Here is a 27,469-nt window from a genome sequence, read left to right as displayed (position 1 = left end):
TAATCAATTACTAATTATTATTTATATAGAAAACTTGACAAGAATGAGGAGTTATTCTTATTTTTGCTAATATATATAAACAATATTCCACATTAGGTGTCGACAAGAATGATGGGCAAATCGAAACAGACGAAGAGAAAGAATATGGAGATAGATAACCTAAATGATAGAGAAGGGTGTATGAAAGTTGCTGTTAATGGTTCAGGTAAAGGTCTGCCATATGCTCCTGTAGACTGGCCTGAACCAGGTGATATATGGAGATGGAAGGTTGGCAATAGAATTTCCGTGAAAGGATATTTCCGTGATAGATATCTGCACATGCCTACCCGTCTCCATTCAACATATAATTGTAAACTTCGTCGTTTCACAAGTAAACGTTCCCTCAGCAAATTCATCACTGAAAATTATCCAAATGAAGATGCTGATAAAGTTTTGTCATCATTTTGTTGGGAAATTCCAGCAGAAAAGGAAAGGTCTATCAAAAAAGGTGAGTTGTTACCATTTCATTTTCCTTCAAAAGAAGAAACCTTTCATATTTAATTTGAAGATCGATGATATATTTCCATTGAATGTAGTACATGGAGGTGATCAAGTGGAGGAATTTTCATTTGAATCTGACGAGGTTCAATCAGATTCTGATGCCGAACCTGGCTTTCCAATTGCAAGATGTAAAGCAGGAAATAAAAGGTGCATCAGTCTTGTGGAAAACTTGTCTCCCTCTGGAGGAGAAGCGAATATTTGTAATATGTGCTGCAGGGACAATACTTTTTGTCGGGACTGTTCTTGCACTATATGTTTTGAAACTATTAAGGAAGGCAGCTTAGACTACATTAGATGCGAGTCTACTACTGACAAAAACTTTGTATGTGGACACATTGTTCATGTGAGGTGTGCTCTTACAATTTTCATGGCAGGGAAAGTTGGAGGAAGAATTGATTTGGATGCAGAGTGTCTTTGCCGCCCATGCGATTCAAAGAATGATTTGATTCCCCATGTGGAAAAGATATTAAAGGCTTGTCAATCTAGCTCTTCTAAGGAAGGTGTTGAGAAGTGGTTAAACATGTGTGAAAGTATTTTAAAAGGTTCCATGAGGACAAAATCAATAGAATTGATGAGGTTTGTTCAACTAACCATCACAAAGGTATATATATAATATATGTTAATTATTTGTTTGAGAATGAATCTGTTTAATTTATTATAATTGATCATGCATGGTATCATACTTTTTGCAGCTTGAGAATGGAATGTCTCTTGAAGATGTTTGGAAAACACAAGAAGAAATAATGCCACCTGTTGTTGCTGATACTGGTACACTTTCAAGTATTATAAGTTGATATATATATATATATATATATATATATATATATATATATATATTCTAAATATTGTTTTCTTTATTTGCAATAGGAGATCATATGTGCAACAACAATGGGCATATGGTTGGCTCTTCGATGCTTGGTGAGTTTTCTAAGGAATTCGAAAAGTTCGTTTCATCAACTAGAGGCGGAGATGATATTTTGGTGGAAGATGATAGGAATATGAATAATAAGGTGGAGGAAGAAACAGTTTCATTAACTAGAGGTGGTGATGATAAGAAGAGAAAAAATAAGGTGGAGGAAGAAACAGTTGATCCGTTTGAGGAAGAATATGAAGTGAAAGATTTAATAAACCGGTCCAATAAGAAAAGGTCAAGAGAAGCAAATGAACGTGAGAATATTAGTGCATCGGCTAGATCAATGTCTAGAATGTGCAAGCCGTCACAAAAAGTTCTAGAAGCTTGGACTATCGAGAAAAAGACCTTATCAAGTAAAAGGTAAGAAAAAATGACAGTTTAATTAAAGGTTGTTCCTCATTTGATTTGTACAATCTTATGTGAAATGTCAAATTAAAAGGATTTTTTTTTTTTTTGTAATGTTTGTGTTTTGAGTGCAACCAACGTGGGTGACATTTGATCTTAATTTGGGACATCTCTTTATTATAAATATATTTGGAATTACAATGTTTCATGATATATGATCTTTCTTTTGAAATTAGAATATCTAATTAATTTGTCACAGTCCAAGAATATCTAAAACATTGAATTAATATTTTGGCTTTGAAAGTAATTAGTCCATTTTGTTAGGCTGTAAAAAATGGTAAAATGAAAATCCAATAGAAAAATAAAATTACAGACTTGGTTATAAATTATAGTTATCAAACCAAACAAATGAAACACAACACCATGACTAAAAGAAAAAATGAATAAATTATGAAACATTTATGTTGAAGGTAATATTAAAACAAATACAAATTTTGGGACTAACTTTTAATGTTTCTTTTATTAAGCATTGAATTGTTTGTATGTATACATTTATCGTTTATATTGAAAATTTGAAATGACAAACTCAATATAATCATTACAAGAAAGAAAATAACAAATTATAAAACATATTTATGTCCATGTTAAGATAAACACAAATATAAATGTTAGAACTTATTTTTTCTTAAGCTCTCAATTGTAAGGATATTTTGTGACTGTATTTTGAGTGCAACCAAGGTGGGTGACATTTGATCTTAATTTTAGACATATCTTTACTAGAATTATATTTGGAGTTGCAATAATGTGTGTTTTGAGTGTATCCAAGGTGAGTGCATGACATTTGATCTTAATTTGAGACAATATCTTTGTATTAGAATTATATTTGGAGTTACAATATTTCATGCATGATGATATGAACTTTTCTTTTTAAATTGGAATATCTTATTTTGTCTAGTCCAAATATATCTAAAAAAATGTGTTGGTGATTGAATTAATTTTTGGTCTCATAAATATTTTCTGAAAGAAGTTAATCCATTTTTGTAGTCGGCAACAAATAGTAAAATTAAAGTCCAAAAGAAAAAGAAAAACATTATATATAGACTTGTTTATAAATTATAGTTGTCAAACTAATTAACAAATGAAATAGACAAGATGTAAAATAAAACAAAATATTAAATTATGAAACATTTGTGTTAAAGGTATTAACACAAACATATATAAATTTATTTGGGATTGATTTTTTTGTGTTTATTTAGTTAAGCACATAATTGTAAGGATTTTTTTTTAAGTACATATGTTTTTATCGTTATATTAAAACAACAAACTCAACAAGATCATTAGAAAAAGAAAACAATAAATTATAAAACATTTATGTCGAAGTTAAGATTAATACGAATAAATATGTTTAGACTTATTTTTTAAGCATTAAATTGTAAGGGTTTGTGTGTGATTGTATAATTTTGTCGTTATCCTTAAACGACAAACTGAACTCAATCATTAAAAGAAAGAAAACGACAAATTATGAAAAATTTACGTCAAAGTTAAATCAACACACAAATATAAATGTTGGATCTGATTTTTGTTTTTGTTTTTCAAGCACTAATTTACAAGTGTTTGTTTATGATTTTATTTATTTTTGTGGTTAACTTAAAGAACAATCCATATATACAAATGAATAATTCTGTTTTTTTTAAATAATTGTAATTTAAATCATTCAAAACTTTAAAAAAATCCATAGAACCTTGTTATCTTTCTCATATATATATATATATATATACCATGCACCTTTTGCACAACCTCTGTTCCTTTTTTTTTTAAAGTTAAGACCATTTCATTATGATAGTAATTCCTAAGGGTTTACCCTCCATTACAAATCAGAAAAACAATATAGATAATTACCCTCCACACATTTTTTATTTAGGGTAAAAATTAACAAATTAAAATTCATGATCAATGGGCAAGAGAGGATATATATATAGAAAACATGATATGGACATATGATAAAATTAAGTAAGCTTAAAGGAATATGATTAGCCTAATTAGCTAGCTCCAATGAGTTTGAATGGTTGACCCACATTACAAAGTAAGGAAGAAAACATAATAATGAAGCTAGCAATAATATTATTATTCCATGGATGATGATGGATGGAGATCTGGTTGTTGTTGGTCTTGTGTAGTAATTACTTGTTGGAAGAAGAGGAATATTTAGACATGTTGTGGATTCCTGAGCTTCTCCTGAGCATTTTCCTCATCCCATCAGCTACTCTAATGGCAGGATTAGATTTGTACTTTCCACAGAAAGACATGTGAGCCTTGACTGCATCGTACATCTCAAACTGCTTAATATTACTTTTCCTTCTTCCAACTATTAATTCATCTCTAACAGCTTCTGAACACAACCCACATAGCCATTTCCCATTGAAATCTCCCTTCACCTGCATAATATACTCCTCACTGCACTCTTCTTTCAACCCACAGCATTCACATTTTACTGATTCAATTTCCATCACTAGCTAGCTACCATATAATATGTTGGTATTAATTATACACACACACATATATATATAGCAGCTAGCAGCCATCAATTAATCAATGAATCAATCAATCAAGAAATTATTAGGCCAACAATAATCATTGGTGAGTTAGCCATCATTTATGTTTTCCCCAAGTGATGATTCTCTTATAGCACTCTCGGGTCTTTTTCTATGGTGGTTAGCTAATAAAAATCTTCTTTTTCTCTCTGCATGGATAATGGGTCCATCTTTCTTGGTTTTTTTTATATTTCTAATGATTTCTCTCACATGATGGTCCTACTAGTTGGTTCTTTAATTAATTCATATTAAAAATAGTAATCATTCATATGGCATCATCCCACATGCATCATTCTCAGCACTTTGATCACCTTTCACCCTTGGATTCTCTAATTAAACCCAGAAAAAGGAGATGTTATGTTTCTAATTTCTTTCTCAAACAAATACAAGATTCTTCATGAGAAACAAATATAAATATATAAGAGAAATGCAATATTTCTAGCTCTCTTATCACCAACCTTAATTTATAAGAGACATGTTAATTAGTTTGTTTTTAATTATGTGCTTGATTGATTGATTGATGCTACATGTGTATTTTTTTTTTATAAAATAAATCTGAAACAACAAAATATCAGTCAATCATTTGTAATTAGTATTATTGTAAATTCCAGCTTCCTCTTCACATGGCCGTTTTTTGGCATTTGTCTAGAAATGAAGGGTCTCATGAACTGCAATTTTTTTAGGCACTTAATTATATCCAACAAAAATGAAATTAAATGACTTGGAGAGAAATATTCACTTATTAGTACTATTTATGTTACTTTGACATGTCTGCATAAATAGGGAAACTTTCAAGTCACTTCTTCTTTTTCTCACTTTTACTCTCTTTTTCTCATTTATTGACGTCAATAATTAATCCAGCATATATCTCTTTTCTCCACATATAGTCTTCTTAGATCATCTCCAACGGGTATCTTAGATCATCTTCAACGGGTATGCAAAACTCATTATGCGTGTTCTTACTTTCAACAACCGAACACTACTTTCAAACCCATTTTACGTTTGCATGCTTCTCTAACTTTGCGTTGGCACTATTCATTCGAGCAATTCAGACAAACCAGTTAGTCAATAATATTGTTGATTTGGACCAAGTAGAAAACATAAGTATACATAATGTCAAATCATTGAGACTATGAAAGACCCATAAAAATACCATTTCATATTTTAAATATAATTCAATTATTTTTTAAACTCCATTAAGTTATTATTATTTTTTAAGAGTTTCACAATAGTTCAAAGATTTAAATTGGAATTAACAAAACACCAAACCATTAAATATAAAGACGGTTTTCAGAAAAGAACAAATCAAAAATCTTATTTGTAATATTAAAATATACATTATTAAGTTTAAATCACATTAGATGAAAATAGAATAATAAAAAGAATATTAACATCAGTTCTGTCCAATAATCACAAATCTTAAGAAAAAAAAAAAGTTTGTAAACCTCTTTCCACTTCATCAATTAATTTCACTGTAAAATTAAATAAAAAGGATGAATGATAATAACAACTTAAGTTTAAATGTTGAAGATGTCAGTTATAATTTAGTAATTTCCCCCTTCACCGTTATTGAATTTTCCCGCCAATTTGTCTCCTTCCTCTTGAATTCATTCATTCAGGAAACAGAAACTGTCAATACTGTAGATCTATCTCTCCGCTCAGATCGCCGGAAAACCTAACGTAACTGAGCCATGTCGATCGGGATTCAAGTTCTGATTCAGACGATAGCAGTTGAACTTATCCTGATGTTGCTATTGGCACTGGCCTCCACTCCACGATCCCCGCCGCCACCGGATCCAGCGGCAGCAGTCGGCTGTTCCAACGAGGTAGTCTCGTTCTCTGCTTGCCTCCCTTATATTTCATCTTCCCCGAACAATCGCTCTTCCAAGCCTTCAATGCAGTGCTGCCGCATGTTCTCCTATGCTTTTCTGAGACAGGAGGCTACATGTCTTTGCTATCTCGTTCGTCGACCTCTGATCTACAGTTTCCCTCTCAACACTACACGCCTTTATTATCTCTCTACACTCTGCCGTCGGAGTAAAATCGGATTTGTTGCTAACCACTCTCTCGAATCATTATGCTCAGGTTCGATCTCAGTACGTTGATTCACGCTAATAGTTAGTCGATAGAATGAATATATGTGCTGGTTCATTTAGGTTTTTCGTTCCTTATTATGCCCCAAATAGCTGATTAAGTTTGTGTTTCCTCGATTCGTATCAGAGTCATCATCTCTACCTCCTTTCAACGGCATAACAATAGGTATTTTTCTGTAGGACTCTCTCCATTCATCAGCTTCAAGTCCCTTTAAATGCTTAACACTTCAATTTTTGCAAATCCTTGCAGCCACTCCAGCAATTCCGGTGCCTCCTGACCAAGGTCTCACTATAAGTCATACATTTCTATTCTCCTGCTGATATTTGCTTAAGTATAAATAGATTGGACATAAAAGGTTGATTTCACCCTATTTTGCTTCTTCACTTGTTTATGCAGATACAGGCATTCATAGTTTCGAACCTCCACCAGCACCACCTCCTCCGCCGCCGCCCTTGATAAGCTCACCAGTAGGCTCAACAAATGGTTCATCTTCTAGTTCAGATTCAATAACTGTGGCCCTGAAGTCCTTGGCCATGGAGATTTTTCTTATCACTAGCAGCTTATTGGCTGCAATATTCACTAGCCTGTGAATTTCAATTGATCATCAACTATACATAACCAATAGAAAATATCATTGTGTTTTGATTCCTTTTAGGTAATCCTACTAGCTAGTGTGGTTCGGTGTGATATGTTCTGCTGACTGCTGAGTTGTTACCTATAGAGGAAAATACTTGTGAACCACATATTCTTCTTCCTGATAGAGAACTAATGTCCAAGATACAGTGTGAAATCTCCATATACAGGTAGACTTTCTTTGTTTTCTTTTTCCATAATTCAGATTCTTCACTGCACTCCATTAGTTTATCATCATCAATTTGAGCCATAAGACCATCATTATGGATGGTAACTCTTTCTCTATGTCAGGCACTCAGGCATGATCAAGTGTACCAATTTGGAAACACTTTATATATGAATCTAGGTCTAGATCTAGATCTATATGAGAGACTGTAAACAAATTTTCCTTTTTAAAAGTATCTCATATTTTATAAACCAAAATGAGATCAAGTTTAAAAATAAAACTTAGACTTGTTTTTGGGTAGTTTCTGATAAGTCTTCCAAATGGCCCACAAAGTGGGGTGTGTTAATTTACAACTTTAGATATACCATAGTCAATGGTTGCAAGCACTCTTATAAGTCCTCCAAGTAGGTACAGATAGAGGCAAAACCTTTATTTTGTCGGTTGAGCCCACAAGGAGACCATTATCTTTGGGGTAGATATATAATAATGGTCCTAGTTAAAAGAGCACTGAGATCTAAACAAGTAAAACATTTATGGGGTTGTTTACACTGTCACTATAAGGGCTAAAAAGAGTTTAGGTTGGCTTTTGTTGAGCATAAATGCATATTAATAAAAGAGAGAATGAGAGTTTTTATTTTACTTTGACTATTATTATTTGTTTAGAATAACTATTCTTAAGAGTTACATAGATTAAAAAGTAAGTTTATTTCTTATAAATATACGTGTCATTTCCATTAAAGAATGAAATGATGGTGGAGTGACAAATACAATTATTATTGAATCCCATTCTTTTTCCACACTTAAGCCCGTGAGTTGGGGCGGTAGGTGAGATTTTGACCATACCACAATTAATGATGATCCAAGCAATAACACATGTTATACACATTTGGGTTAATTTTTTTTAACCTAGTATACTAGATAACCCCCAACAATGTCATCTGTTAAAAAAAATCTATAGGATCTCATCCAGATACTGAGATTCAAAGAAAATTCACTTAATTTTTCTTTAAACAGGAGATAGGTGGTTTTTTAATTTACACTAAAAGTGAAAATAGTTTTATCAAATAAAGTTCAGGCTTTAATAATTATTTTTAAAAAAATTAAAAAAATCTCCATTGAGCCAAACAGATATTCCAAGACCAACTTTTTATATTTATTACAAAATGGTAATCAGAGTGTGACGATACGCCGAATCGAACCTGAAAGAAGGTCCAAGAAGAAAATGCCCAAAATTCAGATCCAGCCTTTGCTTGTTCTTCATCTTATGATAATTGCTCAACTGTGGAGTAGCGAGTTCCCAATTATGTGCGATGGATTTTCAGTTTCCGGGCTGAGTTCGGTGAGAACAACATCTGATTTAGAGGAAATGGGAAGGGTTTGCAAGGGAAAGATGGGAGAATGTTCGACGGAAATGGAAGAGGGAATGGATTCAGAGAGCAATCGGCGGATGTTGGTGATGCAGAAGAACTATATAAGCTATGGAACACTGAAGAGAGACATGGTTCCATGTTCAACACCTGGGTCTTCATATTACAATTGTAGGGCACAGGCAAATCCATATAATCGAGGCTGTGAAGTCATAACCGGTTGTGCTAGAAGCATAAGCGACATCAAATCTTGATTGATGATGCCCAACAGACACGCTTTGATCTCATCAATCATCATCATCATCATCACCGGCGGGGTAATTCTTTACTTTTGTACTAATATTAATTGTATGATTTAAATGGATGGATGGAAGGTAGGAATCCCACAATCTACAATCTACACTGTATACTATATCTTCCTTCTCCTTCTCCTTAATATATATACAAGAAAACCAGTCTATCATGTTTTCTACTCTCAACTTGTACTATGTTTTGTAGAATTTTCGTCCTGCTAAAAGATATGGTCGATTTCTTTCTTATTTGAAAAATTGAAAGTTCAATTAACAAAGTTCGAATCAGCAAACTTGGTAATTACAAGCGATGAGCTCATGGGTAGTGGTGAAAGTAGGTGGTTCTGGCTCTGAAACTTAATTGACCCTTCTCTGATCTGCTCTTTTTTTTGTGCTGATTCTTAATGGCCACACATGAGTAGTAGTGAAGGTAAGAAACTTGGATGACAACTTGTAAGTAAGGATTGGATAGTTGTGTAGTCAGTAGGTGTAATAACTCTTATCTAGCTAACTTTTTGAGTTGTTTCTTCTTCTTCTTAAAGCTTCCCTATATGGCCATGGCTAACCAGCCAAGGGGGGTTGGATTGTTATGATTCAATTGGTTAAGAACTGAAAAATGAGATATATTTGGTAATGGTTTTAATAAATGTCATGAGGCTCTCCATCTCCAAGTTCAACTATGATTGTTTATTTTTGAAATGGTTAAATTCTTATATTCTACCAGACTACCACACTGCTAGGCTATGATTATTCACTAGATGAGATGTGATTTTTTTTTAAAAAAAATTAAGATTGTAACATAATTGTGTCCATTTGGTGAAATATGTCTTGAAGAAACTTGTAGATGAAAGCTTAATTAAGTTGAATGGTGTGTATTCTATGTTGCTGACTGAAATGATGTGGATTTATTATTAGATTTGTGATGCATGAATCATGAATGATGATTAGTGTGGGGAATGGGGATAAACAATTGGCAGCCACACGATTGAGTTTTTTTTTAAACTTAGTTTGCTGTTACTTTGATCTACTTTAGTGGGTTAGTAGGGCTTTAATTTATTGTTTCTACCCAAATTCAATTCATTATTTGAGTTTAATTTCAAATAAATTATCTATACTCATCATTTACATCTTATTCAATTATAAACCAAGAACTTTTTTTAAAATGTTTTTTATTATGCATTTATTCCATGTCTTTTACTTAAATAACTCTGATCATTGAAATAATCCTAAATCGAAGGCCTTCATAACATTATTGCATTCAAGTTTGGCTCTATAGGGGACCTGGGAGTAGACTCACTACCACATATTTTTGACAAATAAAAATTAATTTCTGTACTATAAATTCTAAATGATTCCAGATATTTAAATAAATTTTGATTTATTTAAAAAATATTGATGAGAGTTGATTTTGTGTAATATATAATAATCAAATATATATATATTTTTAAAATATTATAAAATATTATAATATTTTGATTAATAAATTGAGTTAGGTGATTGTTGTGGAATTGAATGAAGGAATATTTAATTATGGTGGAATGACTAAATGCTTAGTTTGATTACTTCCCTATTATGACTAAAATGGGATGGTGTTAAGATTAGTAAAGTATTAGGTTTTGTCTAAAAACAAATAAAAAGAATTGTATTTAGATTATGTTTATATTATATTAAGTAGAAATAAAAATATATTGAAATCATTATAGTAGTGGATTCCACTTTTATTCAAATCGTCTTAAGTTAGAGTTTTTATTGTTTTTTTAGGAGAATTTACATATGGAAAATTATCCGTTGTCAAAAAAAATATTGCATTTTCGGAGAGGGAAAAATGTAGTTGAAGATGAAGTCAAACGCAAAAAGAAACATTGTCAAGATCGCTAAGTAACACAAAATTCACCTACCTTGGTGACCAGAAAAAAAATTATATTGTCAAGACAATAAGTGATTTTAAAAAATTATATTGTCAAAGACAATAAGTGATTTAAGTATACAGAACATAAAGAAAAAATATTAGATGTCTTCATGGTTCTCTATTATTTTTTAGATTAAAAAAAAAATCATTATTGTTTAATAAGAAACATATAAAAAAATCAATTTATTTTATATATATAAGAAAAAGGTTAGATTCATATTCAAAAGTCTATATTAATATAATTTCATATTTAGTCATATATATATATAAATAATTTCTAAATAATATAAATTATCCATTAAAAGTTTAACTTCATGATTCATATTTTTTATAAATAATCAAAGATCTAGCTTGTATGATAGAGTTATTTTTAACTAGCTAGTTAATGGCTAAAAGTTGTTGTTTGATATAAATTTTAGAAAAACAGTTTATTTTGATTTTTTTATCAAATTAATAAAAATATTATAAAAAAATTAAATAAATATATTTTAGTTGATAATTTGATTAAAAATAATAATAATAATAATAATAAAATAATATTTTATATAAAAACAAATACCAAATAAATAAATCAAATCACTGTCTTTAAAAAGATAATAAGAGTAATGTGCCTAATGCCATGGAAACTTGGCACGTTGTACTGCCGTCCACATAAACTACTCAACTCTCAACCCCCAACTCAACAATTATTTATCATTGAATTAATGAGTTTTTGAAAATTTAAATGAAAGAATAATAAATAAATGATTTTCCCGTGTCTCATTATTACATCCTATTTGTTTATGTTTTTACTTTGACCACTTTTCTTTTTAGTTGAATTTTAAATGGGATTTGTCATTTGTTCTTATTTGTGTAGTAATGTTCTTGTTCTTTTAGTATCAAATTAATTTTTGCTCAAATTAACTACTAGTGTGGATATAGTTTAATCTTAGTAAATACTTTCAATTATGGGTGAATCTACATTAGTGCGAGGTGGGTCAGGTGGCTCAATCCATCCCAATTTATATTTTTTTCGTAAAAAATGTGACATAACCCTTTATTATTTATTTTATTTTTTAATTTAATTTACTATTTTTTTTTTATCTAATTCTAACTAATAGACACAAATTTAATTATATACTCATTTCACTCTTAACAAATAATTCACGGTCCCTGCCTCCAATTATATTCTTAAGAAATATTCTATATTTGATGTTCCTAATAATGTCTCTAGCTAAAGTTATTTTTGATGAAAGAGATCCATTTAATATAAATAATTTTAAAATATATGTAGAACATGTCCTTTCTTAGTCATCAAGATCATTGAATGTTGTGTGTTGGTTTGTCCCATTTTTACTAGTATTGCAATATTATTTTTATTTTTCAATCATTTTACTTGTTTTAAATCATCTATATATATTGAAGGCATGGACACTTAACTGCATGTCTGAAGATAGATTGTCTATTCATTAATTTCTGGATCCATCTCAGAAAAATTAAAAGACATTATTATCGTCTTCTTGTTGGATCTTGGTTTGATGATGATGAATGACATACCTACTAAGGAGCAAGAGCAGAAGGGTATATTCGGAATAAGGATATCGTCGGTCGGACCGGGCCATATATCGGGACAGGACGCGAGCCATGAACCGAGCAACATGGACTTGGCGATGAAGCTGCACTATCTAAGGGCGGTGTACTACTTCCAAAGCCCAGCCTTTAGTGAGATCGGTGTTAACCAGCTTAAGGCGCAAACTTTCGACTGGCTCGAGCATTTCTACGTCACATGCGGTCGTCTCAGACGGGCAGACCCTTCCGGCCGCCCCTACATCAAGTGTAATGATTGCGGTGTCCGTTTCATCGAGGCCGAGTGTACCAAGACGCTCGATGAGTGGCGCCAAATGAAGGATCCTGATCTTGATCATCATGAGCTTCAAAATTCCGTTCATTTTGACAAACTGCTTGTTCCCAACCAGATCATTGGACCCGACCTTCATTTTTCTCCTCTCGTACTTATCCAGGTCTTTCTTTAATTTGAAATCTGCACTAACTAAATTTTTTTTACAAAATTTATCTAATATTTATTTTAATTTAAACGAATACAACCTTGTACTTTGTGATAACTTTTTAATATGTTTCGATAATTTAGTTTAGATAGTTTTTTAAATATAATCTTATAGAAACATATTATATATAAACCAATAATTTTTAAATATGTATGTATGTATGTAACTAATTAAGTTTAATTTCTATACCTAATTAATCTAGTAGAAATCATATGATCTGATCTAGGACCATTTTCTGTCTGTGTCACCCAAAACATGGCACTTATTTTATCATCCAACCTTTCTTGCTTTCATTACGCAAACCTACCAAAGGTTTTATTGAGCTATATGAAATTTCTTTATATTGTATTCAATAACTTTTTAAAGCCTATACTTTATATGATTGGTAGGTGACTAAATTTCGATGTGGAGGAGCCTCAGTGGGCCTTAACTGGTCCCATTTGCTTGGTGATGTCTTTTCCCTAACCACTTTCATTAATGCATTGGGTTCACTATCATCGGGCCACCACCTGCCATTATCGTTCACTCATAAGGCCCAAATACTCCTCGATAAAACAGAACACATTCCGACTGATCAAAGTTACTCCGATCCAGTTTGCATAAAGAGGGTCGGTCCAGTTGGAGACCACTGGACTATTATAGCCCAGGAACATAATAAAATGGAACTTTTCTCCTTCCAACTCACAGACACACAAATCAATGAGTTGAAGAGGTTGAATATGTGCGGCCATGAACAGAAAATTCCATCCTTTGGGCTTATCTGTGCTGTCATTTGGAAAAGTATAGCCCATGTTAAAAATGGGCCTGAGCCCAATACTGTGACGGTATGCCGAGGAAAAGACCCTAAGGAAAGCCTGCTTGTTAACGGACAATCGGTGTTTGTAGTGGAGGCCCAATTTAGTGTTTCGAAAGGTGATCCATTAGATTTGGCGGCGTTGATAAATGATGCGAGTGAGGACGAGAGAAGAAAGATAGAAGAAACGATGGAAAGGGAGAAGGGCTTATCGGATTTCATGGTTTATGGGGCCAATTTGACATTTGTGGATATGGAAGGGGCCGATCTATATGGGTTTAAAGTGCAGGGGAATAGGCCCATTTATGTGAACTGTTTTTTGGATAGCATTGGAGATGATCAAGAAGGGGTTGTTTTTGTTCTTCCCTGCCCTAATAAAAACGAAGGGAACCTTATCACGCTTATGATGCCCCAATCTTATGGGCACCAACTCATGCTTCGGCTCAAAAATGAGCTATTTGCTTAGACCACGGACCATTTGAAATAATAATAAAATATCTTAATAATGTTTTTTTTTTTAATAATAATGGAGGCTCGAGCACATGTATATGCTCCACTCCATCATCTAGATAAACCTGTTTTTGTATTTTTTTTGTTTGGGGATTTTTCTATGGAAGAAGAATAATTTAAGAATTATGCATATTAATCTATTTATTCTTAATAGCATCTAACTATTTTTCTCTCTTATTTTTTTTATAATAAATGTTGGTAATATTATGATTCATTTGTCAACATAGTTCACAAATTTTAATATCCATTTTACTTACAAACATCTTAAAATGAATGGGTGTAGTTTTATAAATAAAGAATTTTAAAATAAAAATAAAATTTTATTTAGTAATAGCACTATTCAATTTTGATAAAATTTATGAATGATTAATAATTTAAAGACTAAATAAATAGATAAATAATTGGGAGACGAAATTTGGGTGAGGGAATGAGATAAAAAATGACTCGCACTTTTTATAATTGGTTAAAAATAAAATAATTTATCTCTCTTTTCTATTTCCTCGTACATTTTATTTTTTCTAATTTTGATTTCATTTCCTTCTTACAATTCCCTTCTCACTATCAATCATCAAATGAATAAACAAATCTCATTTATCGTGACACAATTTGATTGACTGAATTTAAAAAAAAAAAAAATCTTCATACTTATTTTTTTCAACCAATAATATGATACCACATAATTCTTTTGTCATCTCCTTAGAACAGCTTTGATGTCTCATAAGCAATATTTTTTTATGTCTCACACTTCAAAATTTAGTTATTTTAGAATTAATGTAATCTTACATCCACATTTAATGTATAATTTTTCTCAATTTTAAAGTGTGAGACATATTTTATATCACACACTTTAAAATTTAATTATTTTAGAATTAATGTAGTCTCAATTCCACATTTAATATGTAATTATTTTTAATCTTAAAGTGTGGAACATAAAAGAGATTTTAGGGATTATTGACTTGTGAGATAGTATATTTGTTTGATATTATATATATATATATATATATATATATATATATATATATATATAATATTTGAAAAGAGAAAATTACTATAAAAAAAAATTATATTAGTGGAATTATTGTATTTAATTATTTTTAAATTAAATAAATTTGGTTAAAAAAAATAAAGAATAGTAAAGGAAAATTTAAGATAAACAGATATATATAAAAAAAAAAAAAAAAAAAAAAAAAAACTGTGGGAGTTTTTTTTGTTTGGTGGAGGGCGTCGTAGAAGGAAGACGGTAATATAGGATGTTTGTCTGCGGAATCGTTCGGACCTATATTTCCTCCGATTTGTAGAGGAGATAAACGGATCTTTTTCTGCAGTCCTTGTTAGAGCAAGACCAAGAGCTAGCGGCTTCCACAGACGCACTCCCAATTGAGGGGTTTAAATCTCATCTCTTCAATTTTCTCGTTTGTTCGATCTCATCCGATTCGTCTATCCGGATTGTCTATTTTTGGGCAATCGACTTACTGAGGATTCGATGTTCTTTATAAGGTTAGTAATCTCTTTCCCCTCACAAAAATTTCTTGGAAGTGAAAGTTCGTGCTGCGATTGCTACTACGATTTATGAAATTATCTTCTAGGTTTGTAGATAAAGGCGTCATTGTTGCTGCAATGAATTGGTACCCATATTGAATGAGGATAGAGTTTACTATCACAGATAATGACTCCTCCTAGAAGAAAGAAATGGACGGAGGTAGAAGAGAGAACCCTAATAGAAAAGTACGGGGAGATGGAGAGAGATCGAACTCTCGCCAAAATGAAAACCCGTGAGAAGAAGTATAAACCCATTGCTTTATACGTCAATTCTGTTCATCATTTCGTAGACCCGATTACTTATCCATGGCAATGGACATGGAAAGACGTTTCCACCAAAGTGCAGAACATGCGTCATCAATATGCTCTGGTTAAGCAAAAAATCAAGAAGCATAGCTTGGTTGTTAGCGATTCAGGTTTAGAGGAGTTCGATTGGGTTGAGGGATTAACACATTGGTCAAACTTTTCAAGGTACAAAGAAGTATTTGGCGATGTCACTGTTAATTTGAATGGTAATGATTTGATGGTGGACATTGTTGCAGCCGATCCCAACATTGAGAATGGGGATGGTTTTGATAACAATGGAATGGAGATTATACAATTTGGCCATCTTGGTCATCATCATCATCATGCTGGTGAAGGTGATTTTGCAGAAGGGTTTGACGGTGGTGAGAATGGAGTATTGAGTCTTGACTTTGATTATGAAGGTGGTGGCGATGAACTAGGCGAAGAGAATCATAATTGTGGGAATAATCATCATCCCAAGGAAGATGTTGACGATGGGTATGTGTATGAAGATCATGATCATGATCATGAGCATAGTAATAACGCGTTTGATGAAGCGAAGAAGAAGAGGAAGGTTATGAAGGGTCTGGAGAAAAAGGCATGGGGGTTCTTGTCAAAACAGACGAGTCAGTTGAAGGAGCTTGAGACCCGATTGGAGCAGCGCGAGGTGGAGAGGGATCGTGAGAGGCAGAAGCGCGAGCAACTTATGGCGGAGAGACGGGAAGCGTACGAAAGAGATAGAGAAGAGCGTGATAGAAAGAGGGAAGAGAGGGAACGCAGGAGGGAGGAGTTAAGGATGGAGAGGAACCTGGAATTGGAAGCTATGGAAAGGGAGATGGAAGAAAGGGAGAAGAGAAGAAGGGAGGAAGAGTTGATTTATGAAAGGAAACGGGAGGAGAGAATGAATGGAAGGAGGGAAGAATGGAAGAAGAGTATTGAGGAAATGGTGAATCAGTATAGAGTTGGAATGGGCGAAATTCAGAGCAGGATCGTTCACGAGCAACAGAATTTGACGGGGCAGTTGTTGGGATTAATATCTCAGTGGACGGGACAAGGAAGTGTTATTTCAGATCATCATAACAATGGGGGAGCTAGCAATCACTATCTTTCCCAAATGATGGTAAATGACATGGTTGTTGTTCATGAAGAAGAAGAAGAAGACCCTAGAGTTGTTGAGGGAGGTAATCATCTTCATCATCAAGATGATGACCAATTCATTGTTGATGGATGATCGATCATATGAATAAAAAACCAAATATTAATTCATTAAAATAAAACTCTTATATGATTTGCTGATTCACCTTCTTTCATGTAATTATTTGATGATGATGATTGAATATAGTATCTAATATGTTCATTTCCTTCTAAACATTGATTTCTGTTTCAATATTTTTACTTACTGACTGAAAAGCAATCGTTTTGTGTTAACTGTGAGACGAGAAAGCACTATTCTTTTAGAGAAACCCTTCTGCAAAATTGCATTTATACCTAAAAATAAACCGATTATGTTGAAAACAGAGCCTTTAATCGAGTAGAACTTAACTTTTGATTTTATCCGGAGGAAATTGGGAAGAAAGAAGCACGTCTGACCCAAAACTCTCTTTTTTGGGTGCGTAAAGATAACCCCAAATCCTGAGCTGAGCTTTCTCGAGTTAAGGCCTGAATCCGATCTGCAAGTTCAGGTAACCCCAAATCTTATTACACCCATCTTCGCCCTTCTCTCTCCCTGCAAGAATTTGGATTACTCTGATCACGCCGCCGCCGCCGCCTAACAAATAGAAGAGATCTCCTGTTATTGATTGTCAAGAAATAGAATGGTGCTCATGGGAATTGTGTATACAAAAGTTGTCATTTATCCGTGTTTTTCCTTGTGTGTCAGATTTTGGATTCTCTTTCATGCAAGCTGCCTCTACGATTATCAAAAGACAACAGTTGTTGATTAGGGGTTTTCTCATTCATCAAAGAATGCAATCGGCTATGAGCATCGCTGGCCTGGAGGTCGACGCTTTGGGAATTTTGAGGGCAATCACTCCCCCGCTTGACCCAACTCGCTACAAAGGCCAAGCTGGTAAATCTTTTCTTAAATCAATCCTCACTAGTTTTCAACTTCAAATCACTGAGTTACAGACAGACAGACAGACAAACATGAAATTTTAATAAATTCCAGGGAAGATTGGTGTAATTGGTGGTTGTCGTGAATACACTGGTGCTCCATACTTCTCGGCTGTTTCTGCTTTAAAAATTGTTAGTTCTTTAGCTCACTCTTTTCACTTTTCTATCATGCTTGCATAAAAAAGTTATGATTTATGAAATTGGGGATTATTATCCTAACTTACAACAAACAGGGTGCAGATTTATCTCATGTTTTCTGCACTAAAGATGCAGCTCCTGTTATAAAAGGCTATAGCCCTGAGTTAATAGTGCATCCGATTCTAGAAGAGTCATATAGCGTCAGGTGGGAAATCAAAGCTGTTTTGTTTGTTTCCAAACGTTGAAAGTTTCTGTTTTGATTTGTGTGCCAAAATGCAAAATGAGTAGGAATGGAGATGAACAATCTGTGTCAGCTAAGGTACTTGCTGAGGTTATCAAGTGGATTGAACGATTTGACTGTCTCGTTGTTGGACCAGGTCTTGGTAGAGATCCATTTCTCTTGGTAAGTTACCCCCTCCTTTAGCTCAGGGAAGAACAGAGTTTTAAAAAGTATTACACATGAACATGAACATGAACAGGATTGTGTGAGTGACATCATGAAGCACGCAAGGCAGTCAAATATTCCGATTGTCGTAGATGGGGTAAGCGGTCAACACACATATTCTTTGTATATGTTTTTTTCAGTTTATGGTAAATGATGTTTGTTTGTTTGTTGATAATGTAAACCTGTTTAGGATGGCCTCTTTCTTATAACTAATAGGCTTGAGCTGATAAAGGGTTACTCTTTAGCTGTTTTAACGCCGAATGTAATGGAATACAAGCGACTGGTTCGAAAAGTACTAAACTGTGAAGTAAACGACGACGACAATGACCAAGAAAAAGCTACACAACAACTGCTTGCGCTCTCTAAAGGGTAAGTAAGTAATTCCATTGCTGGAAACCAGTTGTTAGAACTTAGAAAGAATCTCTTTACTTTGTAGGATTGGTGGTGTGACGATTCTAAGAAAAGGAAGATCTGATTTAATCAGTGACGGTGAAACAGTGAGGGCGGTGAGCATGTATGGATCGCCTAGACGTTGTGGAGGGCAGGGAGACATACTTTCTGGAGGTGTCGCGGTTTTTCTCTCTTGGGCGAGGAAACATCAAAATGGAGGAGAATTACTAGATATGAATCCGACTGTTCTGGGATGTATTGCGGGATCAGTTATAATGAGGAAGGCTGCTTGGCTTGCTTTTGAACAAAAGAGGAGGTCAACTGTTACTGCTGATATTATCGACTGTCTTGGAAGAAGCTTGGACGAAATATGCCCAGCCACTGTCATCACTCCTTAAATTCAAGATCAATGTTCATCTTTTTGTTAAACCAAACAAAACATTGTACGATGAGTCATCAACAACCTTATCTTGGTTGTACTTTCTAGTCAAAATCATATATGTGTGAATCACGTTGTTGCTTTAGATCGAATATGCTCTTCTTTATAACCAATTCATTTAATATTTATAAAAAGCACTGAAAAAGGTTATACATTATTGATAACATTCTTGTTATTAGAAAGAACAAAAAACTCAAGATTAGATATATATTATACAAGTGGTAAATTAGTAAAAATTACATGAGAAAAACAGCAAAATTGTGGAATGGTTGGTGATCAAAGGGGAAGTAATGGCGAATATGAACAACTGGTTCCTTTGCTTAACAAAGATGAAGTAAAACCAAGCATAGAATTCCCCATATCAAAATCCAGCAAATTGTCCTCTAACTGATGCCCTCCGATCACTATTGAAGGTTCTTTCGTCTTACTATTAATCAACCAGTTTCCACCGTCCAAGAACCCTAAGCACATCACACCGTCGCCCACCTCCACCATAGAATTCCTCCCACCAATCCTCCATTTCACCATCTCACTTTGTAACACGAGATCCACAGTAGGAACTTGTCCATGCCGCCCTTCTGACTCAAAACAGACCCCAAATGGCGCCACTGCTGCAACCCTCTTCATCTTCATGGAATTCGACGTTTCCACGAATTCCTTAACAAACGCATTGTAAATTGAGGTTTCCATTGTGGTGTAAGGAGCAACCGTGCTTAATTTCGTCCCCCCTGTTCCATTTTTGTCTAAAGAAAGCAGGGACGTGTTCAAAGATACAGTCTTTCCGTTTATCTTGATTGACTTCACGTTTATGTAGTAACCATCCGTACTCGAGATTAACGGGGTGTACGTTAGAGAATTCCACAATTGTGACCCAATAATCGAACTGCTGGGAATGTGGTCGCCGGAGAAGACAAGGTAGCCCTGGGTTGATGACAGACAGATGGCGAATCTCCGATGAACGCCGAGAGCTACGGCGAATTGCGACGGCAGAGAAAGTTTATCCACACCAAGACCCAAGATTCCTTTAGTACCACCGGCTAATCCCTTCAACAACAAAGGGGGAGCACAGGAGAACATGAAATGATCAACGACTATAACTGAATCGGATGAATCAAGTGGATTGACGGTGAGGATATCTTCAGCTAGAGGGGCGCAGGAAGCTAACCCAGTGATGGAATTCACAGTTTTGAGAAAACAAGGATGGAATTTGGAATTGGAGAAAGTAGAACGTCCATGGAGACATGAATTAGGGTTGGTCATTGAGCAGCTGAGTGACCCTGATGTGATTAGGCGTTGAGATGATGACGCGTGGATAGATGAACAGTCGAGCCAGGGGAATCGACCGCCAAGATCAACCACGAGTCCGGCATGATGTAAGTGGACCACGTATTGGAGCGTAGCGCGATCTTTGATTAAGGGAAGGGTTACTGTAATTGGGGTTTCAGGTCTTTCGGCAAAAGAGAATGAAAACCAGAAAATTAAACCAAGAAACAGAGAAGAGGCAGCCATTGAAGGGTGAATTCAGAGCTTGAGAGGAGAGAGAGAGAGAGAGAGAGAGAGGCGGAGATTGAGGCGGTGCGGCGAAAATACTCGGTTTTTATAACTAGTGGAACGGCTGTGGGTCGCCGCAGTTTGAATGTGGATAAGGACTTCCGATTTCTCAACAAACAAACAAACATAAAAAAAAATAGGACTTTTTCTTATGTTTTTTACTAAAATAAAAGATAAGGACTATGATTGTGAATGCCTTGTTTGGTTAAGTACTTTGATTTCTCAACGAATATATATAGATTTGTTAAGGTGTCATTGTTGTGAAGAAAACCCGATTGTTAAGAATAAAAATGATATTTTAATTGCAAAAATATGACACCAAATATTTTAAATTTAATTTTTACTAATTAAAAAAAATCTGAATCCCATTAACTAGCCCTGATCACTCAACAAAAGTTGAAGGATACTTATATATTTTTTATATAAAATTTAAACTATTAAAAAATATATTTTGTGAAATGAGAAACAGAAAGTTTTAGCAAATAAGAAAATAATGGAGAAAAGAAAAAGTAGATAAAAGTGTAACCAAATAAGACTTTAGAAAAAGTCTAGCAAAACAAAATAATGGTATAGATCTGATCTGATGACTAGGCTCCCGATGAGCACTATCCACGCGTCTATCTTATCGGCTCACCACCTATCTTATATATTTATTTATTTATTTTGTAAATCCGTTTAATCCTATCTGATAAGCAAACAAACCCTTATTCTGCCCAATAATTTTGATTAATGAGAATGAGATGATAAAATCAGGAAAGTAAGATTAATTATTTCATTATTTATTGAATGGAGATTAAAAAATATAGGTAGAAAATTAAAATTATATTTTATTTTGTTCATATTTAATTATAGATAATGCTAATTAAAAAAACAAATATATTCTAATCTCACAAGTTATATATTCATTCATGCAAATTGCTTTTCCCACCCCCTCCCATATTCCCACCTCCCGCTTAACTCCTTAATTAATTTCAAAATGACTTATTTATCCCTACCACCTTTATATATTTACACATTTCTTATTTTATTTATTTTATTTATTTTATTTTATTTTATTATTGAGTGTTTTTATTAAATATAATTAATTAATTAATTTTTAATATTTTTTTAACTTTATTTATTTAATTAAAAATACAAAATATTATTATTTTTATATTATAATTATTTAAAATATATTAAATATTGAAATATATAATAATTTAATAAAATATAAATAATTAATATTTTATTATATTAATTATATATATATATTAAAATACTTACAAAAATTATTTATCAAATAATAATTAATAATTAGTCTAATTATAATATTTTAATTAATAATATTATATATTAATAATTAGTCAAACATAATATTTTTAATTTTAATTAATAATATTATATATTAATAATTATTTCTAATTTTAATTAATAATATTATATATTAATAATTAGTCAAACATAATATTAATAATTATTAATATTTTTATAAATAAAATTATCTATTAAATAATAATTAATAATTAATATAATCATAATATTTTATTTAATAATATTATATATTAATAATTATTCAAACATAATATTTTTAATAATAAGTCTTAATAATATTATATATTAATAATTAGTCAAACATAATATTTTTAATAATAAGTCGCTTCACCGCCGCCCTAAAATAAATAAAATAAGAAATGTAAATATATAAAGGTGGCAGGGTTAAATAAGTCATTTTAGAGTTGATTGAGGAGTGAGGGAGGGGAGTGGGAATATGGGAGGGGTGGGAAAAACAGCTCCCTTCATTCATATATCAGTTTTCTTTTGGGCTAGGATTTTTGGGTCATATTATGAACTTATGGTCCATTAATATAATAAGCCCATAATATCAATGGGAATGAACAACATAACAAGTATAACAGTGTAAATGGGCCTCCAAGTCCGATTGAACGAATCTTAAACCAAATACTATATAAGTGTATGGGCCAGATACTTTCGAACAAATAAACAAGCAAACAAAAAATATTACTAATGAAAATTGAATCAAAATTGGTGTTTATATAAAAAAGGGAAAGTAGTTGCTTTTAAATTCATTCCATATAAAAAGAAAACTTGTTCTTTTTCAAAAAGTAATTATTTTATTAATCCATCCCTAAATTAAGGAATAAACACCATCCATGGTTTCCTAATGGTCAAGATGTGGAACTAGAAGTTTAATTGTTTATATTCAACATATTTATTAATTAAATACTAAATAACAACAATTTTGAAGTATAAATTTCATTTAAAATAAACACAAATTTGAAGTAACAAAATGTACAGTTTCTCATTATTGAAATATAAAAAAAAAATTGTTATAGGTATTTATTAAACAAAATTTATTTAAAAATATATATTGTTTACAAATTTATTAAAAAATAAAATCCAAAGAAAAAGAAGCGGCGAGAAGTGCCAGTGATGATGAATCATGTGGCGGGTATTGGGTTGATGTGTTGGTTTGTCTGTAGGACCCACTTTGAATTCCCTCTCCTCCGTACATCTGAAAAGATTCCCATATCTCTCTCTTCCAAGCTAACTGACAATTTCCGCCGTTAGTCACAGGGTTCCTTGTTCCGTCATCTCCATCTTTCCCGTTTCACCCCTGGCTTCCCAATTAATTACTATCGGAAGGGACTGACCTCGGCTTCACTCAGCTCGCTTCAGCCAGCAGCCGATCATGGTTTTCTTTTTATTTTAAAAAATTTAAGAAGAAATTAAAAATACCATTAGTGTTAAATTATTCATATAAAGTTTCATATTACATATAAAATTTTAAACGATAAGACGTGTTGAATAGAACTGCTAGTTTGCTATTTATTCGAAATAATATATAGGTAGTTTTTATTTTATTAATGTTATAGGAGGCTTAATTTGCTCGTATATAATAAATTTTAGGACTAATTTGAATTTTACACCAATATATATAAAGGTGAAGAGGAGGTACATACATTACAGGAAGATAATTATATTCACAAAGAAAAACTAGACAAAATCATTAAAGTTACTACTAATGAATTAAAGAGTTTTTTTTATTTATTTATTTAGTATTTAAATAATAACTTGTTTGATGTTGGGTTATTTATAATTTCTATTGTTTTTTTAATTACTTTTTAATGAAAAAATGTAGTATTTAATATGTTAATTGGTAGAATTATTATAATATTTTTTATATTTAAAAATTAATTATAAAAATGAAATATTTTTTAATATTTTTTTATTGATACATTAAATCGTTTAATAGTTGAATGATAAATAATATGTTTAAAAAAATTGTTCTAAAAAAAATGACAATAATCACAAAAATATATAATACTAACTCAAGTTCTAATAACTTTTTGGAGCAAAAAAAGTTCTCATAATTTAAAATAATAAAAATGGTAAGATCATCAATTTTCTTAAATTAACTAATTATTTTTAGCCTATTAGATAAAATATAAGCAATTAATGTAATATATAATCTTTAATGAAATTTAACATAAAAAATGATAAAATTCTTAGTCCTATATTACAATAAAATTCTAAATTATTCATATCAAAATCCTTTACTTGTGAATTAATTAATACTAACTCTTTACAACATATTTGTTTTTCATTTTATAAACACTTTGAGAAGTGATATGATTCTTTTAATTTGTTTTTGAAAACATTATCTCATTTAAAAAAAAATATTTTGAATTAGGGTCAATTATTTTGTAAAATTATGATTTGGCTTATTTGCCCCTAGGCCTATATTAATAATAATAATAGGTATGCCATGTGAGGGGAAGAACACACTGCTTCTCGGGAGAGGCGCTTTGAACGAATTATTCTCCCCCCTCGGAATTAAACCCAGTAATTAATTAATTAATTAATTTATTAATCACACCATTATTTGTTCCATTTAATTATATAAAATTAGTATTAGAGGGTACTTTCTTGCATGTCAGGGAATATAATTATTCTTTACTACTCGTAACTAATCTTTCAGGACAATCCATTATATATTAATTAATTATTACGCTCCAAAGTTTTAATTTTAACTCTTAGGCTTATTTAAATATATTAATATTTAATTATATATTTTTTTAAATAGATAATATTTTTTAATTAAAAAATTAATTAATTTTATTTGATAGGAGGATTATTAGTTATTTTAATTATATTTATAAAACAATTTCTTATCTAAGTTTATGCAAGTATTTATATGGAGATGTTTTATATTCAATAAATAACTTATAATTTTGTTCAAAAGTTTGTTATTTTACTTTCAAAATGTGTCTTGATGTAACAGGCTGGCTTGTGTATCAAATATTTGTTTGATAATTTATATTTTTATATTTTAAGTTAATTTTAAGATAATTAATCAAATAAAATGAAGTAAAATATTGAAGGATTATTGGAATAGTATCATAGTTAATCACACTTATGTAATGAATGAATGAATCTATATATGATATATCCTCTTTCATTTACTTGTAAAACCTAGTTTCTCTACTTTTAGGTTTACAATGTTATTAACTATAATACAAAAAGATTTATCAAAATAGACCTAAATAACAACTAAAATTATGTGTTACTATAACATCATAAATGACTTTTTGTATGCCTTCTAAATTAAGTCTCATTACTATGAATGCTCCTCGTTTTGGTGCATTTGAAACCTTGGTCATATACTCGTATGTTTCAACGTAGTCATAGCGACAATATCTCTCTGTCTAAATGCGCAATGAATTATAAGATGTTTCATTTTTTGAATAATTAATACATAAAGATAATGATTTTTATGTTTTCAAATTACTTACCCTCTTGCAGGAAAAATTAAACCATATTTATCCGAAAAACCATGGTTTTAATTGAGTTTGTTATTGTCATAAAAAACAGATATTCAATTGAAAGTAAATATTGGAAGTTGGGATTTGAAAAATAGCATATAGATTAATAAAGAAGTAAGTATCCAGGCGTGGACTTTCCAGTTATTTGGCTCTTTGTTTTCCGAATCTAGACAATGAGGTCTTAGTACATAGGAAACCCAACCAAACGAGGACTTAAATCATAAATAAATTGTATTTAAAGTAGGAATTAAGACTGCACAGTTCCCTAATTCCCTAATTTTACTACCCCAACTGTAGGGCCAGTACCCACTTTGCTTAGTTGACCATATTATTACTAAATTGGATGGCAAATTAATTTCTTATTAATTTTTGTATTAACTCAAATTAATTACTATATATTGTACTACATTAGGTTTTCTTAAGTTGTTTTTCACTAAGATATTAAAAAAATTTTAAAAATATTACTATGTTTTAAATAAATTTGATTAGATAATTTGTTTTAATTTAAAATAATGGATTAAATTACGGAGTGCGCATAATTTTATTTAAGTCGCCTTTTTTAACGTAACTCTCGTCAAAATAATAATTTTAATATATTTGTTATTCATCGAAAATTATATTTATACATTTTCCTTTTTACAAAATTATCAAATTAAAACAATTAATTATCAGGTTTAATTTAAAAAAAAAGATTCAAGAAATTCAATCGCCTACATATTACAAAGTAATGAACAAAAAAGTATAACATTAATTCATATTAATGTATTGCAAAATTAAATTTAAAAATAAAAAACACCCAATATTCACATCATTGCGTCGAATGTTCTTCAGATTGATTAACATCAACAATTAGTTAATGTAATTAGAATTAAGACATGCATGCATATTATAATTATTAATTAATTAATTAAAGAAGAAGAACGATCAGCAAGATTGGATGATTTAACTAGAAGATATTGATCAGAACTTTTTGAGAAAGAGGTTAGAGTAGCGATGAAGATTGGAAAGTAGATCTCGATTTCATTTTTCAAATATTCTGAAACAATATATTATTGTTTCATTCATACTTTATTCAATTAATTAATAAATATCTCAAAATATATCTTTCCATTTCTTTAAAAATCTTTAAATCTTCTAAATAAATAATAATTAATTTCTAAAAGATTTGTTTGGCAAGAGGGGTTGTGATTTTAGGTAAAATTCATTAAAATAAAAAATAGAAGAGAGGTGCAATTAATGATTCCATGCTTGTTAATATGGTAAGCAAATAAAATATATACTTACCTAGCTTTAAACATGCTAAAACTACTTTAGCTAAAGTTAATCATTTTATTGGCCACCAAGGCACCATCTCTCTCTTCTCTCTCTCTCTCTCTCTCTCTCTAAATATTAAAATTTACAGTGAGGGATAGGGCAGGCCAGCCATGGAAATTAACTGAGATATATAAATAAATAAAAAAGTCTTTGGCATGAACAGGTAAATTGGCTAGCTGGCTTCTTTTTTGTTTTTCCCTTTACAATCTATATATTAATTTCTGTCTATTATTCAAC

General features: G+C 31.5%; 8 protein-coding genes across 9 annotated transcripts; 6 read left to right on the top strand and 2 right to left on the bottom strand.

Moving 5' to 3' along the window:
• The first annotated feature begins 96 nt into the window (after positions 1 to 96).
• LOC124916426 lies at positions 97 to 1,265 on the top strand. The gene is made up of 2 exons (XM_047457140.1): positions 97 to 487; positions 576 to 1,265. The coding sequence occupies exons 1-2, from the start codon at positions 109 to 111 to the stop codon at positions 1,151 to 1,153; spliced, it is 957 nt and encodes a 318-aa protein (XP_047313096.1). The 5' UTR covers positions 97 to 108; the 3' UTR covers positions 1,154 to 1,265.
• Positions 1,266 to 3,978: 2,713 nt separating this feature from the next.
• Positions 3,979 to 4,305, bottom strand: LOC124916425. Its single transcript, XM_047457139.1, has one exon. It carries the CDS (start codon positions 4,303 to 4,305, stop codon positions 3,979 to 3,981), a length of 327 nt encoding a protein of 108 aa, XP_047313095.1.
• Positions 4,306 to 6,036: 1,731 nt separating this feature from the next.
• Positions 6,037 to 7,766, top strand: LOC124916737 (non-specific lipid transfer protein GPI-anchored 25). The gene is made up of 2 exons (XM_047457497.1): positions 6,037 to 6,474; positions 6,880 to 7,766. Exons 1-2 carry the CDS (start codon positions 6,081 to 6,083, stop codon positions 7,071 to 7,073), a joined length of 588 nt encoding a protein of 195 aa, XP_047313453.1. The 5' UTR covers positions 6,037 to 6,080; the 3' UTR covers positions 7,074 to 7,766.
• A 693-nt stretch (positions 7,767 to 8,459) lies between these two features.
• LOC124916739 (protein RALF-like 24) lies at positions 8,460 to 9,128 on the top strand. Its single transcript, XM_047457498.1, has one exon. The coding sequence runs from the start codon at positions 8,505 to 8,507 to the stop codon at positions 8,901 to 8,903; it is 399 nt and encodes a 132-aa protein (XP_047313454.1). The 5' UTR covers positions 8,460 to 8,504; the 3' UTR covers positions 8,904 to 9,128.
• Positions 9,129 to 12,371: 3,243 nt separating this feature from the next.
• Positions 12,372 to 14,152, top strand: LOC124916424 (protein ECERIFERUM 26-like). The gene is made up of 2 exons (XM_047457138.1): positions 12,372 to 12,848; positions 13,283 to 14,152. Exons 1-2 carry the CDS (start codon positions 12,372 to 12,374, stop codon positions 14,150 to 14,152), a joined length of 1,347 nt encoding a protein of 448 aa, XP_047313094.1.
• A 1,266-nt stretch (positions 14,153 to 15,418) lies between these two features.
• On the top strand, positions 15,419 to 17,408 carry LOC124916602 (matrix metalloproteinase-2-like). Of its 2 annotated transcripts, none has more exons than XM_047457335.1 (2): positions 15,419 to 15,693; positions 15,791 to 17,408. In XM_047457335.1, the coding sequence occupies exon 2, from the start codon at positions 15,863 to 15,865 to the stop codon at positions 17,249 to 17,251; it is 1,389 nt and encodes a 462-aa protein (XP_047313291.1). In that variant the 5' UTR covers positions 15,419 to 15,693; positions 15,791 to 15,862; the 3' UTR covers positions 17,252 to 17,408. The 2 variants fall into 2 exon arrangements, with proteins under 2 accessions (XP_047313291.1, XP_047313290.1); XM_047457334.1 differs by having other exon boundaries at positions 15,783 to 17,408.
• A 155-nt stretch (positions 17,409 to 17,563) lies between these two features.
• LOC124916604 (ATP-dependent (S)-NAD(P)H-hydrate dehydratase) lies at positions 17,564 to 19,629 on the top strand. The gene is made up of 8 exons (XM_047457338.1): positions 17,564 to 17,702; positions 17,900 to 18,088; positions 18,188 to 18,264; positions 18,366 to 18,475; positions 18,559 to 18,673; positions 18,750 to 18,812; positions 18,906 to 19,084; positions 19,152 to 19,629. Exons 2-8 carry the CDS (start codon positions 17,917 to 17,919, stop codon positions 19,501 to 19,503), a joined length of 1,068 nt encoding a protein of 355 aa, XP_047313294.1. The 5' UTR covers positions 17,564 to 17,702; positions 17,900 to 17,916; the 3' UTR covers positions 19,504 to 19,629.
• On the bottom strand, positions 19,532 to 21,165 carry LOC124916603 (probable aspartic proteinase GIP2). The gene has a single exon (XM_047457336.1). The coding sequence runs from the start codon at positions 21,051 to 21,053 to the stop codon at positions 19,821 to 19,823; it is 1,233 nt and encodes a 410-aa protein (XP_047313292.1). The 5' UTR covers positions 21,054 to 21,165; the 3' UTR covers positions 19,532 to 19,820.
• Positions 21,166 to 27,469: the final 6,304 nt, after the last annotated feature.

The sequence above is a fragment of the Impatiens glandulifera genome, chromosome 9 (genome assembly GCF_907164915.1).
Source record: "Impatiens glandulifera chromosome 9, dImpGla2.1, whole genome shotgun sequence".
NCBI lineage: Eukaryota > Viridiplantae > Streptophyta > Magnoliopsida > Ericales > Balsaminaceae > Impatiens > Impatiens glandulifera.
The sequence above is the reverse complement of the archived record's forward strand: the minus strand, read 5'-3'. Positions and strand labels throughout refer to the sequence as shown.

Coding starts and splice junctions, on each gene's coding strand:
- LOC124916737 (XM_047457497.1), top strand. CDS start 6,081: ATGTCGATCGGGATTCAAGTTCTGATTCAGACGATAGCAGTTGAACTT. Junction 6,475..6,879: donor TCTCGAATCATTATGCTCAG/GTTCGATCTCAG, acceptor TTGTTTATGCAG/ATACAGGCATTCATAGTTTC.
- LOC124916739 (XM_047457498.1), top strand. CDS start 8,505: ATGCCCAAAATTCAGATCCAGCCTTTGCTTGTTCTTCATCTTATGATA.
- LOC124916602 (XM_047457335.1), top strand. CDS start 15,863: ATGACTCCTCCTAGAAGAAAGAAATGGACGGAGGTAGAAGAGAGAACC.
- LOC124916425 (XM_047457139.1), bottom strand. CDS start 4,305: ATGGAAATTGAATCAGTAAAATGTGAATGCTGTGGGTTGAAAGAAGAG.
- LOC124916424 (XM_047457138.1), top strand. CDS start 12,372: ATGAATGACATACCTACTAAGGAGCAAGAGCAGAAGGGTATATTCGGA. Junction 12,849..13,282: donor CTCCTCTCGTACTTATCCAG/GTCTTTCTTTAA, acceptor TATGATTGGTAG/GTGACTAAATTTCGATGTGG.
- LOC124916604 (XM_047457338.1), top strand. CDS start 17,917: ATGCAAGCTGCCTCTACGATTATCAAAAGACAACAGTTGTTGATTAGG. Junction 18,089..18,187: donor TCGCTACAAAGGCCAAGCTG/GTAAATCTTTTC, acceptor AATAAATTCCAG/GGAAGATTGGTGTAATTGGT. Junction 19,085..19,151: donor CTGCTTGCGCTCTCTAAAGG/GTAAGTAAGTAA, acceptor TTTACTTTGTAG/GATTGGTGGTGTGACGATTC.
- LOC124916603 (XM_047457336.1), bottom strand. CDS start 21,053: ATGGCTGCCTCTTCTCTGTTTCTTGGTTTAATTTTCTGGTTTTCATTC.
- LOC124916426 (XM_047457140.1), top strand. CDS start 109: ATGATGGGCAAATCGAAACAGACGAAGAGAAAGAATATGGAGATAGAT. Junction 488..575: donor GGAAAGGTCTATCAAAAAAG/GTGAGTTGTTAC, acceptor CATTGAATGTAG/TACATGGAGGTGATCAAGTG.